The sequence below is a fragment of the Chelonia mydas genome, chromosome 2 (assembly GCF_015237465.2).
Source record: "Chelonia mydas isolate rCheMyd1 chromosome 2, rCheMyd1.pri.v2, whole genome shotgun sequence".
NCBI classification, from domain to species: Eukaryota; Metazoa; Chordata; order Testudines; family Cheloniidae; genus Chelonia; species Chelonia mydas.
This window is the reverse complement of record NC_057850.1, coordinates 202,832,242-202,849,054: the sequence shown is the minus strand read 5'-3', so window position 1 is coordinate 202,849,054 and position 16,813 is coordinate 202,832,242. Positions and strand designations below refer to the sequence as shown.

Sequence of the window (16,813 nt, the reverse complement as noted above, 5' to 3'; positions counted from 1 at the left end):
TGTGTAGCAATGAAAGCAAAAGAGAAGAACAACTGAGTTCTCAAACTATTATGTTGTTTTTCTTTAAAGTGACAGCTTTACCTGATCCCGCAAATCCTTACACGTTTAGTCATCACGCAAGTATTTCCATTAATGCTGAGAAGACTTACTTGCACGAGTAAGACTGACATATGAACAAGAGTTACAAGACTGGGCCTTCCAACGTTAAGCAAAATTCAACATCCTAGTAACTATAATGCAACCCTTTCCACTTCCATTGATGCTTTACTCCTGAAGCTCATAGTTTGAATAGATCAGAGTTTGCCACAGAGCAGGTGTTATCAAAATATTAGAGCTAGGTGAAATTTTCACAGGCTTTAAGTTGAAATTTTAACGAAAATTAAAAATTTAAAGAAAAATGAGGGTTTTTTTGAGATTTTTTGTTCCTGTTTGCAAATGAATTTTTGCTTTATTTAAAAAAAAAATTGAGCAAATAATTTGGCGCAGGCGCAGTGACTGCCTGGAGGTGGGCGGGGGGGAGATGGAATGGGTCCCGCCCCCAGTGGGAGCTCGCTGATCTGAGTCCCCGGCCCAGTCCCCATTTACCAAATAATTTTAAAAAAAACAGACAATGGTTCCACTTAGAACACTACGTAATGGAAACAACTTTGACATACATTTTTCCATTTTCTTGATCAGCTCCACAAAATATGTGCCACGGGATGTTCCACACAGGAGCTCTCACCCATTTCAAATCACACAAGGTGAGCAATAGTGCTATACTATCTATATGCTCTGGCTGTTTTTCAGGAACAAAGTATAAACATTGCGGACAACAGGTCCGTTACATAAATCTGTTTGGCAAGTGTTTTTTGCTTCCTTTCTTGACTGACCACAAAAAAGATTTTACTTTAAAAAAATGAGGAACAAATGACTAGATTCTCCAGTCCCGCCCCCTCCATCTCTTCATCTTGCAGCACTCATAGGGCAAAGTCAGAGGGCAAAGATGGGAACACCGTGTGTGGTTGGTGGGGGTATTACCAACCCAGGTGGTCAAAAATCATGAGCCAGTCCCCCCCAAAAGCCTGAGATTGGTTTATAAATCCTGAGATATTTTAAAAAAAGAGTAACCCTGGGGGTCGGGGGCATGTAGGTTCCCTCTGCTCTGTTTATTTTTTTCAAACCATTTGGGGGCACTTGGATGTAGTGCTTAATGTGTCATGGAAGAGGGGCCAGGGCTCAAGTGTTTAGGTGCTGGGGTCAAACAATTTTTTTACTTTCATAACTGATGCGGCAAGCCCAGAGGTGCCAGGGCTATGACGTACCAAGCCCAGAGGTGTCAGGATTCAGCCCTGGCACAAATTAAACACTGCTGCAATCATCAGGGCTATGAATTCACTTTTATTGCTTGGCAAGCCGCATGGCTTAAGCGATAACATGACGCCAGGAGCTGGGGCGGTCAGGAAAACCTCCCTGGTTGTGAGACTTGCCCTACACCTGGCAGCGCTGGCACTGTTCCTCAGCATCCTCCTGCCACCGCCGGGGAGGCACACACGGCACCCCTGCAAAGGGCCCCGCAATGCCCCAGGGGTCGGCAGCAGGCTCCCTCCTGGCCTAGAGCACTGAGGCACCGACAGCCCCTGGGGCTCTTTGCTGTGGTGACCCCTGGTGCCTAGGGTTATAAGCAATGGCTGCTGGGGTTACCATCCGGCCAGTATTTGACTGGCCTGGCCAGGTTTTTTTTGTTTGTTTTTTTTTAATGGATTTTGCCAGTTGCCAAAAAAATAATTTAGTCTGTCGGGTTGTTTTTTTTTAAAGATTTCCATTATTATCACAACAGCCTCGGTGAGCGACTGTTCAACGTTTCTGTGCCCAGCTGCCAATGAAGTGAGCTGTAGCTCACGAAAGCTTATGCTCAAATAAATTGGTTAGTCTCTAAGGTGCCACAAGTACTCCTTTTCTTGTTCCCAGTTGAAGCTCTCCCAGTTGAAGCTAACCGGCCAGAGCTGTTCAGAGAACCCTGCAGCAAGCCAAGGTGCAGGATGGAGAAATAGCTCAGTGGTCTGAGCATTTGCCTGCTAAACCCAGGGTTGTGAGTTCAATCCTTGAGGGGACCATCTGGGGCAAAAATTGGGGATTGGAGAGGGTTGGACTAAGATGAGCTCCTGAGATCCCTCCAACCCTGATAGTCTCTGAGTCTCCCGCACGCCAGACCTGGCTGCTGAAGGGGGCTGCGGCGCCGCCGCTGGCTGGCTGAGGGGGGGCTTGGTCAGGGGTGGGGTGTCCGTTTTTTTTGCAGGGGTCAAAGGCGTAACCCGAGGCGGCGCCCGAGCCCCTGGAGCCGCCCCAATGGGGAGCGGGCCCGGGACTCAGATCAGCGACCTCCCACTGGGGGGCGGGACCCAACCCATCTCCCCCACCCGCCCACCTCCGGGCAGTCACTGCGCCTGCGCCATTCCTCGGGCCAGAGGGCGGTGCGCGGCCAGTCAGTGTAGGAGGCGGTATTTACGGCAGCCAATCAGAGCGGGGATCGCCATGGGGGCGTGTCTCAGAACGCTGCCGCAGCCGGAGTTCTGTTGCTTGTCCCGACTCCCGGCGACATGTGGCGGGGCAACCGCTGGCTGCGGGGGCTGGTGCTGCCGGCGGCGAGGGGGCTGCGGCTGCGCCCTGCAGGGGCGGCCTCGGGGGCCGCTGGGCGCTGCGCTCCCTGCTGGGCGCGGCGGGCCCTCGGCGGCGGGCCCAGCGCGGAGCTGCGGGCGGGCGGAGGAGCCGAGCAGGAGCACAGGGCCCCAGGTACGGCGTGTGCCGGGCTGGGGGGGGCGCCAGTGCCGCCCCCGCCTTAGACACTGCTCGCCCCCTGCACACCGTCCTCGTCCCCTCCCCGGGCTGAGCCGCCCGACCCCTGCCCTGCACACCGCGCCCGTCCCCCACCCCGCTGCTCCTATCCCACGGGGCAATGCCTGGCGTGGGGGAGACCAAGCCCCTGTTCACTGCAGCTCAGCCCAGGGAGTTGAGGATTGGTTGCCCCTGCACGGAACCAGGGTTCCCCAGCCATTCCCACCCTGCGTGGGGGCTTAGCCCCGTGGGGGTGTCCAGCGAGATGTGCTCCAGGAAGCTCTGGGCTCTGACCCAGGCAAATGGGGGTGCTGGGCCGTGCAACTGAACTGACTGGAGAAAGCCAGTGGGTGGGCACATGGGTCAGTACAGCCATACTGCCTGCTGCTTGCACCTGGTTCGGGGACGGCCAGCTGCTCCATGCTCATGCTAGTGCGTCTGTAACCAGTGTCTGTGCAGTTCCTTCTGGGCACCTGCCCCACAGCTTGCAGAAACAGTGCATTCTGGGACATTTTAGAAGGTGCCTGGTGCACTGTAGAGCAGCTAGTCCATGTCCATACCACCTCAGATAGGAAAAAGTCCCCAGACTTGCAGACAGCATCATCTCCCCATGTTCTAAGACCCATTTGGAGTAAACTGGCTGGGCACTTCTTGGGTGTAAATGCAAACTGTTCTAATTTCTCTATGAAAGAGGGAGCAAAATCTTCTGTCACTGCAGTGGATGTGTGTAAATACTGTCTTAAAAACAGTTTCTCCTCCCTCCCCCACCCCCAGTGGCCATGACAGTATGGGGTTCTGTCTCCCTTCCTCCTTTCCCAGAGAGTAAATCTTGACAGCTGTCTACACACACACAGTGCTGGTGGTCTTATTTGACTCCACATGTGATATGTATGCATGATTAGTTTAAAAACTAATTCTGATCCTAAGAATCTTCAGTGGGATCAGTCGTACTACTAAAGTCTGTCATTTCACGCCACTAAGATCCTTCTTCCAATAAAGCACAGTGTTTCACTGCTAGGAATTCAATACCTGTTCAAAATTAGTGTTTTTGTAAATAAAAAGTAAAAGAGGATTAGCAAGAATTTCCAACTCCGCTGTAGATAAAATATTGTTACAGAAGATTCTGCAAGTTTGGGCATGAACATACTGTATGAATTGAAGGTCCCTCTCCTCTGACCTGTATGTCTTGGCTTTGTGACACAAAACCATCCCCACTCAGGCAAGCCAGTGGAACAGGGTTAATAAAATACAGGACAAAAGAAAGAAAAATATACTGTGTCCTACAGTCAAAGATGAGACAGAGTAAAACTATTGGTTTTCAGGGTCCTCTTCAGCTGTGGAATCCAAATCTTTGAAGATGATTTGTATTTAATGTTTTTGTATATACATTCTAATTTCTGCTGACGACTCAGGCTTCAGGCTGGCAGAAAAGGGGGAGGATCAAAAGGGATCAAAACATGAGTGGAGCATTCTAGTGAAGTTTTCAAGTTAAATATAGCTTTTGGTAGGTACAGGTATGTATACTGTTTCACACATCTCTGCTGAAGAAGGTAAACTCTTTTGCCACAGATGTCGGCCAGGTCTCCCCTAGAAACTATTGTTGATATAATATCAATGGGAGGAGGGCATGGTGAACCAAACAAACTCACATTTCCGTATTTGCAAAAACCCTAGGGTATACTTATTCATACTGGCATAAAAGTACTCTTTCCATTATAGCTTATTTCCCTTAGAGAATAAGCGGTGTCTGCACTAGGAGAGCTTGCTGGTATAGCTATATCAGCAAACCTCTTCTAGAGTAGACCTGGCTGTAGCAGTCATTGTGATTGTGTGCCTGGGGGAGCCGAGGGGCTCATGTGTTTGTTTGTTTTACTGGCCTCTGATCAGTTTCATGCTATATACACATCTGGTTATTGCCTCCTTATTTGGCTTTTTCTCTGTATTAAGGTTGATAGGTGATGAATATGAACTCAGCAATGCTCTGTTAATTTTACAGTTCCATGTAGGGGAAGTGGCATTGCACCTTACTGACAGATAGAAACAGACCTTGTTTTACCTAGTTAGGTCTTAGCTACACACACAAATTGTACCCATTTGAATAAATCTATTTAGAAACAAATTAGTTAAAACTGTGCATGCAAGGGGGTTGTGCTGATCTATGTCAGTTTCTGAATGGATTTAGTTAAATTGGTAAGAGTGGGTCTGTAGACAAGGCTCTATGGTCTGTTAGAAATGATGAGATCAGGTTAGGACTACAAGTAGGCCAGGACCAAATTCATGGTCCATTTCAGTTAATTTCACTGTCATGGCATTTTTAAAATTGTAAATTTCATGGTTTCATATATTCAAATCTGAAATTTCTGTGTTGTAACTGTGGGGGTCCCAATCCAAAAGAGGGGTGTGTGTGCTGGTGTAGGGGGGTCATGGTATTGCCACCCTTCTGCACTGCTGCCTTCGGAGCTGGACAGCTGGCTAGCAGCTGTGGAACTTCCTGCAGCCAGGTGAGGATCCCAGAGGTGGGTCTGACTTGGCCCTGGGAGGGGCCTGTGCAGGGGAAGAGGAAGTCCTATCCCTCCCCAGCCTGTCTGGGACTAGCAGCTGAAGCCCAGCGCACTGTATGAGCCCCTGGCAGAGGCACCCCCGCCCTGCCCCTCCCTGAATCCAGGCCTAGTGCTCAGGAGTTAAAGGGGCCTTGGTCTGGCTGTGTGTGGGGAGACTGACCATGGCACCTCCTGATCATGGGGCCCTGGGTGGTAGCTCGCCTGTAAGGCCAGCAATATCACCCCAAAAAGTGACAAACGCCAGCCTCCATACCATGCCACGCTCACTTCTGCGCTGCCTCCAGAGCTGGGCTTCTGGCCAGCAGCCACCATTCTTTAGCTGCCCAGCTCTGTGAAATCTGATCTCCCTTACAATAGCCAGATTTCACCAGGGAGATCAGATTTTACGCTCTGTGACATGTTTTTCACAGCTGTGAATTTGGTAGGGCCCTATTTATAAGATTATTTGTTTCCACAGTGTGCGTGTTATGCTAGGTCAATTTTGATGTTTGTTTATCCTACTTATGATTTTATAGTGCACTTGTTCCCATTGTGCCTAGTATGTCCTTATCACAGGCTTTTTAGAACTTAACAAGCATTGATTTGAAATATTATATCCAATAATTACAAATAACTAAGTCACTATCTCTTGTTAAGTCTTACAAGTCACCTAAAGAAACAGTGTATCTTAATGCGCCCTGTCTACATTAGAACCTCAGAGTTACAAACACTTTGGGAATGGAGGTGGTTCATAACTCTGAAATTTTTCTAAACTCTGAACAAAACGTAATGGTTGTTCTTTCAAAAGTTCATAACTGAACAGTGACTTAATACAGCTTTGAAACTATAGTATGTGGAAGAAAAATGCTGCTTTTAACCATCTTAATTTAAATGAAACAAGCACAGAAACAGTTTCCTTGCCATGTCAGATCTTTTTTTAAAAAACTTTCCCTTTTTTTTAGTAGTTTATTTTTAACACAGTACTGTACTTTTTTTTTTTTTTTTTTTTTTGTGCTTCTCTGCTGCTGCCTGATTACGTACTTTCGGTTCCAAGTAAGGTGTGTGGTTTACCAATCCATGTATAACTCTGGTGTTCAGAACTCTTAGGTTCTACTGTAGCTGTCAGAGAAGTGTCTAGCACACTGTGGATGCTATATAAATAACTGATGTTTAGTAACAGAATATTATTAACCATAAGAATCAGTTTAGTTCCCTGTTTTTAACTTCCAGGAGTTTGGTTTTTCTCAATATCATTATTCTAGCAACTGGAATTCACATTTCAATCCTTGTTTTTTAGCATCATCTCAAATTGCAGAATGGATGGCTATAGATTATAATTTAGTTCACCCTCACTCTTCATTGTTTTTCAGCAAGTTTAAGTAAACAGTTTTTGTAATTTGTTTGAAAAGAGAAATCATAATTTGAAGTTTTGTTCTTTGTTTCAGATCATGCGCTTTCCAAGTTCAATATTGAATTTATCATAGCTCTACTGAGGCAAGAAAATGCTAGCAACATTTGTGTTATCCAGGTGCCTCCAGAAATGAGATACAGTGATTATTTTATAATTGTGAGTGGAGCTTCTTCAAGACACCTCCATGCTATGGCACACTACATGCTGAAAATGGTAGGACAATTATTTCCACTCTTCACTTGCTTTAGATTCTGAATAGTTTTAATTGGAAATGTATGTTGTGAAATATTTGCAAAAGTGAGAATTAAACATAGCAAAATATGTACATTTTATCTGTTAAAGTAGCAACCAGACAAGGTGAGATTTGTTGTTCTTATGCAGTATTACCCTTTGTACAAATAGGAGATGCTGAACCTAATCTGCTTTCTTAGGTAAGGAAATAAAATGTAAAGCGTAGACTGTGAATGGAGACCTCTCTATACAAGGAATGATGGTGATTGCAGTGCAGAGTTTTGTGGAATGAGAATCTGGGGCCCCAATACAGAGAGGATGGTAACTGGTGGTGGAGTGATGCTAGTTCTGGTTATATGTGACATCCTAGAATGTTCAACGTTTAAAATGCAGTTGAGCGATCTAAGCAAAAATGGCTTTGTTACTTAAATACCATATTTCTTCAAAGGAAGGCATGGCCTTAAACACTGGAGTAGATTGTCCCTTTTTGTACAAATAAACATAATCCAGTTCCGGTGTGGGGAGACGGACAGTAGCAGCTTCATGGAATTGCCTTCACTTCCCCTGACCTTAGAGCCACCCGGTGGAAGTATTGGGGATGGGAATGTGGCTGTCTACATCATACTCACCTCTAACTTAGCTGACTAAGAATCTTCTTCTTTGCTTCCCCATTGCGCTGAGTGGCAGCCCCATCTTCTTTGGAGCAACGTTGTGCTCAGGGCACTTTTGAGAGCCCATGGTAGCATGGTAAAGGATGGGTCTCATGGGATCTGAGATTTAGAAGGTCAGACTACCTTCCAGTTTTGAGGGCGAGATGAATCACACACATCCTAATACTACGATGTGTTGGAAACCTAGATGTGTAGACTCAATTTCTTGTCTTGTACCTCGTGTAAAAACCTGCACAGAGCTGTATTGACCTGTCCATGATTTGATTTTTCATAAGAGTGGGTCAACTATTCCGGCCTCTTCCATAAAACACAACTCTTCTGTCTCTCTGTGAGAAGATCTAAAAGCGCTTGGATAGTGATATAATGGTTATTGACTTTGGAACAGGGATTCTGCAAACAACTTTTGGATCTTACAGATTTCCCATCTTATAACACCCAAATCCTTCCCCTGGTGCTTCAGTCTGGTTCTCAAAAATATTTAATTCTGTGGACCACAGTTTGAGTACTGCTGTTTTAGATCATCTTAAATTAAGTGCATACTACTTATGAATCGGACAAGCTTCATAGGATACAGTTAGCTCCCTTTAAATGGCAATTGCTATAAAATTACACATTCCAAGGTTTGCTCATGGGAGTTAGCTTTGTGCCTGTCTAGAGGGAAAGGGAGAACAGCAGTCCTCCTTTAGTTGGAATTATACCTATTAATCTCTTGCAGCACACAGCCTGTGCAAAATCTAGAAAGGAAATAGTCCATCTGCTCATCACATCTGGATCCTGGGAGCTTTTATTCTGGCTGGATTTTTGTATTGAAAACAAAGATGGGGTTGAAGAGGCTTATAGCACTACAGGTCTCCCCAAGATTTACAGCAGCTGGAGCAGCTTTCATGTCTTGTAAGAGCTTGGTTTGCTCTTACTTGTGCAGCACATAAACTGTGTAACTTACACGCTTCACCAGTGGTAGCTGTTGACATTAGCTTTGTATTCTTCTTGCCTTTGCTGCTGATCCTGCCAGCCACAAACATCCAAAAGGTGAACCACAATTTTCCTTCTTATTTCCTATTTGGCTGTAGGGTGGGTTCTGCAGTCTGACATTGATCACTTAAGCATTTGGGTTCTTTCTAACCCCTCCCCACCTTATTACCTCTCCTTTTTTCTCCTCTGAATCTCCCCTCCCCTATCATCCTACTCACTCGCTCCTTGCTGTCTCCTGTTTTTCTTCTTCCAAAATGGTGGGTTTTAACAGAGAGAAGTAGGACTGGAACAGGAGAGCTGAACTCTGTTAAGCCCCAAACTAGGGGCACCTGTGTTCTGTGCCATACTCCATTCATCACTGCAAGCAGGCATTTGGCTTAAAGCTGTGGAAGTTGTATTGATGTGATTTAACATACTAAATTGAATACTTACCCAGCATTACCTCATTTGCATGGTCAGTACTATATCAGTCCGTCCTGCTGTTTCCATGTACCCAGTGGTGAGCTGGAGCTGGTTCGCACCGGTTCACTAGAACTGGTTGTTAAATTTGGAAGGCCTTTTAGAACCGGTTGTTCCGCGAGGGACAACTGGTTCTAAAAGGGCTTCTAAATTTAAGTGGCCAAAAGTGGCGCCTTAGGTGCTGACTCCATGGGTGCTCCAGCCCTGGAGCACCCACGGGGAAAATTTGGTGGGTACAGAGCACCCGCCGGCAGCTCCCCGCCCCACCCTGCCTCCGCTCCGCCTCCTCCCCTGAACACGCTGCCCTGCTCTGCTCCCCCCCCGCTCCCGGCTTCCCAAGAATCAGCTGTTTGCGTGGGAAGCTGGGGCAGGCTGAGAAGCAGGCAGCAGCTTCCTGCTCAGGCCCAGGGAGGCGGAGATGAGCTGGGGCAGGGGGGTGTGAGGAGGGCTGCCTGCGCTGCAGCAGGTAACCCGGGGGGGGGGGAGGTGCAGGGGAATCGCTCCCTGCCCCAGCTCACCTCCGCCACCCTCGGCCTGAGCGGGAAGCCGCTGCCTGCTTCTCAGCCCTCCCCAGCTTCCCACCGAACAGCTGATTTGCGGGAAGCTGGGGGTGGGGCGCAGAGAAGCAGAGCGGGGTGGTGCATTCAGGGGAGGAGGCGGAGCAGAGGTGAGCTGGGGCCGGGCGGGGAGCTGCCGGTCAGTGCTCTGCACCCACCAAATTCTTCCTGTGGGTGCTCCAGCCCTGGAGGACCCAGGGAGTTGGCGACTAAGGCGCCACTTTTGATGTGATCATTGGGGGAGCAGCTGCTCCCCCACCCCTAGGAGCCAGAGGGACCTCCCGGCTGCTTCCTGGGAGCTGCCCCAGGTAAGCACCTCCAGAACTCCCCACCTCGCCCCCCCGGCAGGTGCCTCTGGCTCTTATGGGTGGGGTGGGGTGTGCATCCACTGCAGTGGCCTACGAGACCTTCCTGCCCGGTTCTGGGGGCAGTCAGGGGACAGGGGAGGGGGATGGATGGGGCAGGGGTCCTGGGGATGGGGGGCGTCAAGGAATGCGGGGGGGGGGGTTGTTGGATGGGGGCAGGAGTCCCAGGGGATGGGCAACAACCCCCTCGTGGCGTGAGGAGGGAACCCCTTGTTAAGATTTTGGCAGCTCATCACTGCATGTACCTCTATGGACAGCAGTGCCTTTTCACCTAAAGTCTAGAAAGTCTTCTTTTCTATCCTTCCTCTCCAGCCTAATGGAAAGGGCTTCTTGGCTCTGGGCTGCAGCCTTCTCCTCCCCCTGGTGGCTACTGTTTGTAGCACCAGCTCTGTACTACTGAGCAGAAGCTCTACAGGAGGAGGAGGAAGTCCCTGTGAAAGGGGAGAGCTCGGAAGAGATTTGGGCTCCCCTTTCCTGGGTAACCTGAAAAAGGTTGGATTTGGGCAGCCACTCGAGCACCCACAAGAGAATTCCTGAAAATGGGAGTCTTCTGGACAAACCACAGATTTTAACAAACCTGAGACAGCATGGGCCAGGAGAGCATGGCAGCTAGTTAGGTCCATTTCTTCTCCCAGCCCCACCTCTTGTAAACGGCATGACGACAACTACTATTTTACCTTTCTTTAAAAAAAAAAAAAAAAAAGTCACAGGGCAGATGCATTTGGGAGCTTAAATCTTAGAGTCTTGCCCTACTGCAGCTTTGACTTATCTTTCAGTGAGATATTTTAAAAAGCCCTAATACCTCAACTCAACCTTTCCATGCATTGCTACCCACTTAGCAGTGTGTGCTGACCCTTGCTCTAGTTTAGGCAAAAATTCAGATAGTATTTCAACAGCTAAAGACCGACTGGGAAAATATTAGAAGTATATGATGGCAAGCAAGGGAAAGGGCTTATTCTTTACTGGGATGTGTTGTACCACTTATTCTTACCCTCAATTTTAGCTTGTAGCTTTGTAAACACAGGCCCTTTACCATCTTGGGTGTCTGTATGCTGCCAAAACCAATAAGGACTGCATTTGTGATACCATTTTTCTGTTGAAGTCAGACACCCTCCCTAGCCAGCCAGGCCTTTCTGCTGAGAATAATATCCTAACCAATTGGTTACAAAATCATCAAAGACCCAAACCCCTGGATCTTGGAACAATGGAAAAAATCAGTCAGGTTCTTAAAAGAAGGGTAAAAATAATCTACAATCTACTTTTTAGACAGGCATCTAGTATTAAAGACTTCAGATGGAGAATTTACCATGTTCTTTGGTCATCTGTTCCAATGGGTAATTTTGCTCATTGCTAATATTTACATCTTATTTCCAGTTTACATTTTTCTACCATTAACTTCTGGTCGTTGGATCTTTTATGTCTTTGTCTCCTAGAAAAGAGAAATCGTCCAGTAGTTCTTTATAGACTATGATCAAGTCACCTTTTTAACTTCTTTTCAATAAACAAAATAGATGTAGCTCCTTGAAAGGGATTGTCATGTTTTCCAGACCCTATTCTTTAATCTCTTCCAAATTTAACATCCTTTTGAAAGCACAGACACCAAAACTGGATATAGATTCCAGTAGCCGTTTCACCAGTGACGTATTCAAAATTAATTCCTTAGACAATTTGTCAGGCTTCAGCTGCCTGATGGGCTTCAACACTTTAGAATGAACATTTGGAAGTATCTGTCTTCACACTGATTTGCTGCTTCTTTTACAGTACAAGCAGCTGAAACAAGAAGATGATCCTCACATTCAGATTGAAGGGAAAGACACAGATGACTGGATGTGCATTGATTTTGGTAAATATTTACAAATTTCACAGATGCTAGTTCCATGTGAGCCATGCGTTGAAGCAGCATTTCACTGGTAAAACTAAGTTGTTGCAGATAGGTCCTAATACTTAGCTCCTCTCTAGCTCCAAGTATAATTTTATTGCTTGAACTCTATTGAGTCCTTCCCCAGTGTTAAGTTTCACTGGAGAAGAACATTGGCATTGAACACTGTGGAATAACAACTCTGCAGTAGCTAAAAAATAGTTCTTAATTCTCAAGAGTGAGGATCGAAAGTTGTGGAAGGAGATATGCAAGGATGTTTCAATAATTATACATTTATCTAAAAATGTTACTTTCATTATATAAACCCTCTTATTCAATTGATGGCTTTTTTGCCTAGATTAACAGTACTTCACTAAATTCAGACTCTCACTGTCAATTAATGCCAAGATTCTGGCTCATAGATTCTGCATTTCCCTGTTCCTCTAATAAATATACAATTTTCTAGTGAATATGTGTCAAAGTGAGAGGAACCAGATCTATCATTTTAAAAGCTGTGTGTCAAAGTATGCAACAATGAAATGATAATTACGACCCAAGTCTGGACAAACTTTGTTACCCTAGAGTACAACTCCAGAGATGGCTAGTTGGAGTTGGCTTTTTTACGTATTATTGCTGGACAACAGTACACTAGTGAGACATCCTACACAAACACTCTAATTCAGTGAGATTTTGAGCTCTAAAATCAGTGATCAGAAACTTTGACATCTGCCGTGAAGAGCGTTTTATGCTGAGAAATGTGAATCCTACATTACGTTCACGGTAATGATTTCTCATAGACTTAGTTTATAAAATTACTACACAATTTCACATAGTGCAGTTTCTGCACTGTGTTCACATTTACATAGGCTTTCTGTTTGAAACTCATTTAAGGCATTTTTCCCCCCTACAACTTTTATAAGGTAGCTGAACATATAACGTCCTTGTTGCTAGAGCCTTGTGGATTTGTTTCATTTTCAGGTGTTAAGTCTGATCAGCGCTTTATGTCCCCCTCCCTATTTCACAGAAAGGTCAATTTTCTGCAAGCCAGCTGAAAAGCCTAAAGAGTAAAGAGATTTTTTTACATGTTAATCTGAATGTAGTTAACTACATTCTAAAACTGGTTATCAACCAGGGATCTGGGGCCCCATTGGGGGGGCTGCAAGCAGGTTTCACAGAGTTTTTTATAGCATGTTGGGGGAGCCTCAGAAAAAAAAAGTTGAGAACCCCTGTTCTAAAAGTTTACTTAAACTTCATTGCCATGGTTATTCCATTTTATAGACTTGAATACACCTATATTTTGTAAATACACTTTTGGCATTAAAGTGTGCTTACACCATTTCAGAGGAAGATGCCTGGCTTTCAAATTTCCACATTAGATTCGCATCCTACATAATGTGGTAGCATGTTGTGTATTCTAAGGGATATAGACTAAACTGGTGTTTTGTTCAACTTATATTGAATTTATATATATTATCATATATACTCAATTTATACGCACAACCCACACTAGAAATGAGAGTTTGTATCACGGGAAGTTAGATTCCCAGCTTTCCAGTAGATGTCACAGCTCTTGCTTCTAGCCCTGGACATTCTTAGGGTAACATACCAACATCTTCGGAACATTTGTAGTACAGAAAAGGTAGTATAGGTCACCGTTGTTTTTTAAAATGCATTATAATTGGGTGCAGTGACCTAGCATTACATAAAGAAGGATATGAAAGTATTGCAATTAAGTTACATTTTTCTATAAAAAGTGCAGCATACATGTTGGCATGGTGAAAAGATTTTGGCAACTTAATAGTACACATGAAATTTAACCTGTACTTTGTGTTTGTGGCCATTTTTGTCTTTATTGTGTCTTTCTGTCCTGTATAGGTAGCACAGTGATCCATTTCATGCTTCCAGAGACACGAGAGATTTATGAGTTGGAAAAGTTATGGACGCTCCGTTCTTATGATGACCAGTTAGCACAGATGGTTCCAGAGTCTTTACCAGAAGACTTCATATTTGGACTTACTCAGCAGCAGCACTGACGAAAATCTTTCCGTCATGAAAGGAATACATACAAATAATGCAGTTAGAGCACTCACCACTTCAGGATTAAAAGAGTGAAACAAGCAATTTCTGTGGTTACTTCTTGGGAGAGGGGACACAGTTAAGAGCCACTTGCTTGAATGCCCCTCCACTGTTGTGCAGTTAGTGAGGGACAAGGCTTACAGCAATACAGCTCTAGGACACAAAGTACCTAATTGAATCTGTCTGGAATTGTGGGTATTATGATTCAAGTTGGTAATTGTTTCGAAGGAGTGGATTCTAGCCCCCTTGTTCTTCCAGAAGTGCAGGGGGACCTTGTGACTGTAGTCGTCAGCATCTCAGTTGAAGTTGTAGCTGAAAGTATACTAAGGAAGAGTAGCAGCTATTTGCATCATAGAGACAGTCAACATGAAACTCAGTTTAAAAGGAACTTCAGTTACTATACCTGCCCCTGAATCTTCCTACCAGTGTTTGGTTTTAATACCAAAAGTGTCTCCCTCTGCTGTTGCTGTATGTGAAAGTGAAAACCCTGCTCTAGGTCAATAATCAAGGTGTTATGTAAATTGCATTGGTTTGAAGGTTAATCTACTGTGTCCCTTTAACACCATTTACTAGCATGGATCCATCATGAGCAGAGCTCAAACCTTGTTTAATTTGAGGTTAAAGTACAACTAGGGGAAGCAAAGTAGTATTGAGAAGGGCTTGTTCATACTGATAGTTAGCATGGGGCAAGCTAAGATGTAAATCTACAGCACTGTACGAATATGCCATGCACTAAGAGTTCCAAAGCGCATGCTGTTGTACTGCTGTTTGAAATTATTTTTGTGGGTGACAGACTAGAGTGTTGTAGATTTATAACCTGGCTTGCTGTGCATTAACTGATCATGTAGATGAGCCCTAAAGGGGACTTTGTGATAAAGTAAGGAGATGTTGTACCTAAAACCAAACAGCCCCTGTGCATTATAGCTCAACGTTTTCTCAAATGCTCGAACCTGAAAAGAAAACCCTACACATTCAGCAGAAGGAAGAAACTTGGAAAGCAATGCTTAAAACCACTCTGGCTAATGTTGAACTTTGCCTAGCTGGTATGCCCAAATTCATTCCAAAGGGATCCCCTGAAGTCATTAAGGTAGGGAAAGGTCACTGATTTAAGAACGGAGCGGGAGAGGAGTAAAGAGGAGATGGGCCAGTCCTATTAAATAGGGCTAAAGAGGGCAAGTCAAGGCAGAAAAAATGATTTGGGGAAAAGCAACATTACAAATAACTTGATGCTTTTCAAACAGAAGCACTGCGCTCTTGAAATTAGAAACATTCCACCTGTACTATAGTGTGCTATCCTGTAACAATTAATTGAGGCTCACTCATGCTCAGAATTGAAGACATGTTCTACCATACTGTGATACTGTGTTTTCTGGATGCCTGCTGGTGCTTTTCAAAGCACCCAGTCCAAAGAGAATTCCAGATTACTTACTGAGTTTCCCTTTCAAGATTTTGCCAATAAAATCTGCTCTTATGTGAAACAAATTGAAGTAGAAATTTACTCTCTCTATCAGGCATCCCCAGATTTAGTCAAAACACACGGAAGGGTGAGCCAAGAGTCCTCTGACAGGTACTGTACCAAACTACATTGAAGTCTTGAGTACTAGTACAAAGACAGCCACAGCTAGCTCTTAGCTCCAAACAGGAGCACAAAGCTGCTCCTGCAGGCATACAAGTAGAAATCACACAAGGTCTAGTTGCATCCAAAAATTATGTAACTGTTGGGCTACACTGTAGCTATGAAGCCAATGCAATTTTGGAATGTATCCAGGTACTCTGTCACCTACCTTGGAGGTGATCGTGCAGCACTAGCCCCACATGTCCTTGTCCTATGAATGGCAGAGTTCTACCACCAACATAGCAGACAACTCAGACAAAACTAGTTATCGATCAAATCAAAAATCAGCCGTAAAAGCCATGAACGCAGGAGCTAATGATTAATGAATGCTAGGCCCAAGAAGAAGTTTAACCTGAGAGACTAGCACAGTAACTTGGGGTGGGCAAACTTTTTGGCCCAAGTTTGGGGTGGGGAAATTGCTTGCAGAGCCAGGGCAGGGAATTGGAGTGCAGGAGGGGTTCAGGTCTGCCCCGGCACTGCTTACCTAGAGCGGATCCAGGGTGTCAGCAGCGTGCAGGGGCACCACGTCCCTGTGCGATGCCTGGGGAGCACAGAGGGCTCCACACAGTGGTGAGTTTGAGCCGGTTGTTAAATTTAGAAGCCCTTTTAGAACCGGTTGTTCCGCAAGGGACAACCGGTTCTAAAAGGGCTTCTAAATTTAACCTGCCAAAAGTGGCACCGTAGGCACCGACACCACAGGTGCTCCAGCCCTGGAGCACCCAAGGGGAAAATTTGGTGGGTGCAGAGCACCCACCAGCAGCTCCCTGGCCCCAGCTCACCTCCACTCCACCTCCTCCCCAAATGCGCTGCCTCGCTCTGCTTCTCCCCCCCCGGCTTCCCATGAATCAGCTGTTCGCGCCAGAAGCTGGGGCAGGCTGAGAAGCAAGTGGCAGCTTCCTGCTCAGGCCCAGGGAGGCAGAGGTGAGCTGGGGCAGGGGGCACGAGGAGGGCTGCCCGCACAGCAGCAGGTAACCCGGGGGGTAGGGAGGGCGCACAGGAGAACCACTCCCTGCCCCAGCTCACCTTCACCACCCTCAGCCTGAGCGGGAAGCAGTGGCCTGCTTCTCTGCCCTCCCCGGCTTCCTGCCTAACAGCTGATTTGCGGGAAGCTGGGGGGGCACAGAGAAGCAGAGCGGGGCGGTGGGTTCAGGGGAGGAGGCGGAGCGGAAGTGAGTTGGGGCCGGGCGCAGGGAACTGCCTGTGGGTGCTCTGCACCCACCAAATTTTCCCCATGGGTGCTCCAG

The 16,813-nt window shown here is 46.0% G+C and overlaps 1 protein-coding gene across 1 annotated transcript; it reads left to right on the top strand.

Annotated features, from left to right (window-relative positions):
- Positions 1-2,546: 2,546 nt before the first annotated feature.
- Positions 2,547-13,995, top strand: MALSU1 (mitochondrial assembly of ribosomal large subunit 1). Its single transcript, XM_027828455.3, has 4 exons — positions 2,547-2,772; positions 6,800-6,978; positions 11,782-11,863; positions 13,754-13,995. Exons 1-4 carry the CDS (start codon positions 2,580-2,582, stop codon positions 13,909-13,911), a joined length of 612 nt encoding a protein of 203 aa, XP_027684256.2. The 5' UTR covers positions 2,547-2,579; the 3' UTR covers positions 13,912-13,995.
- The last annotated feature ends 2,818 nt before the right edge of the window (positions 13,996-16,813 follow it).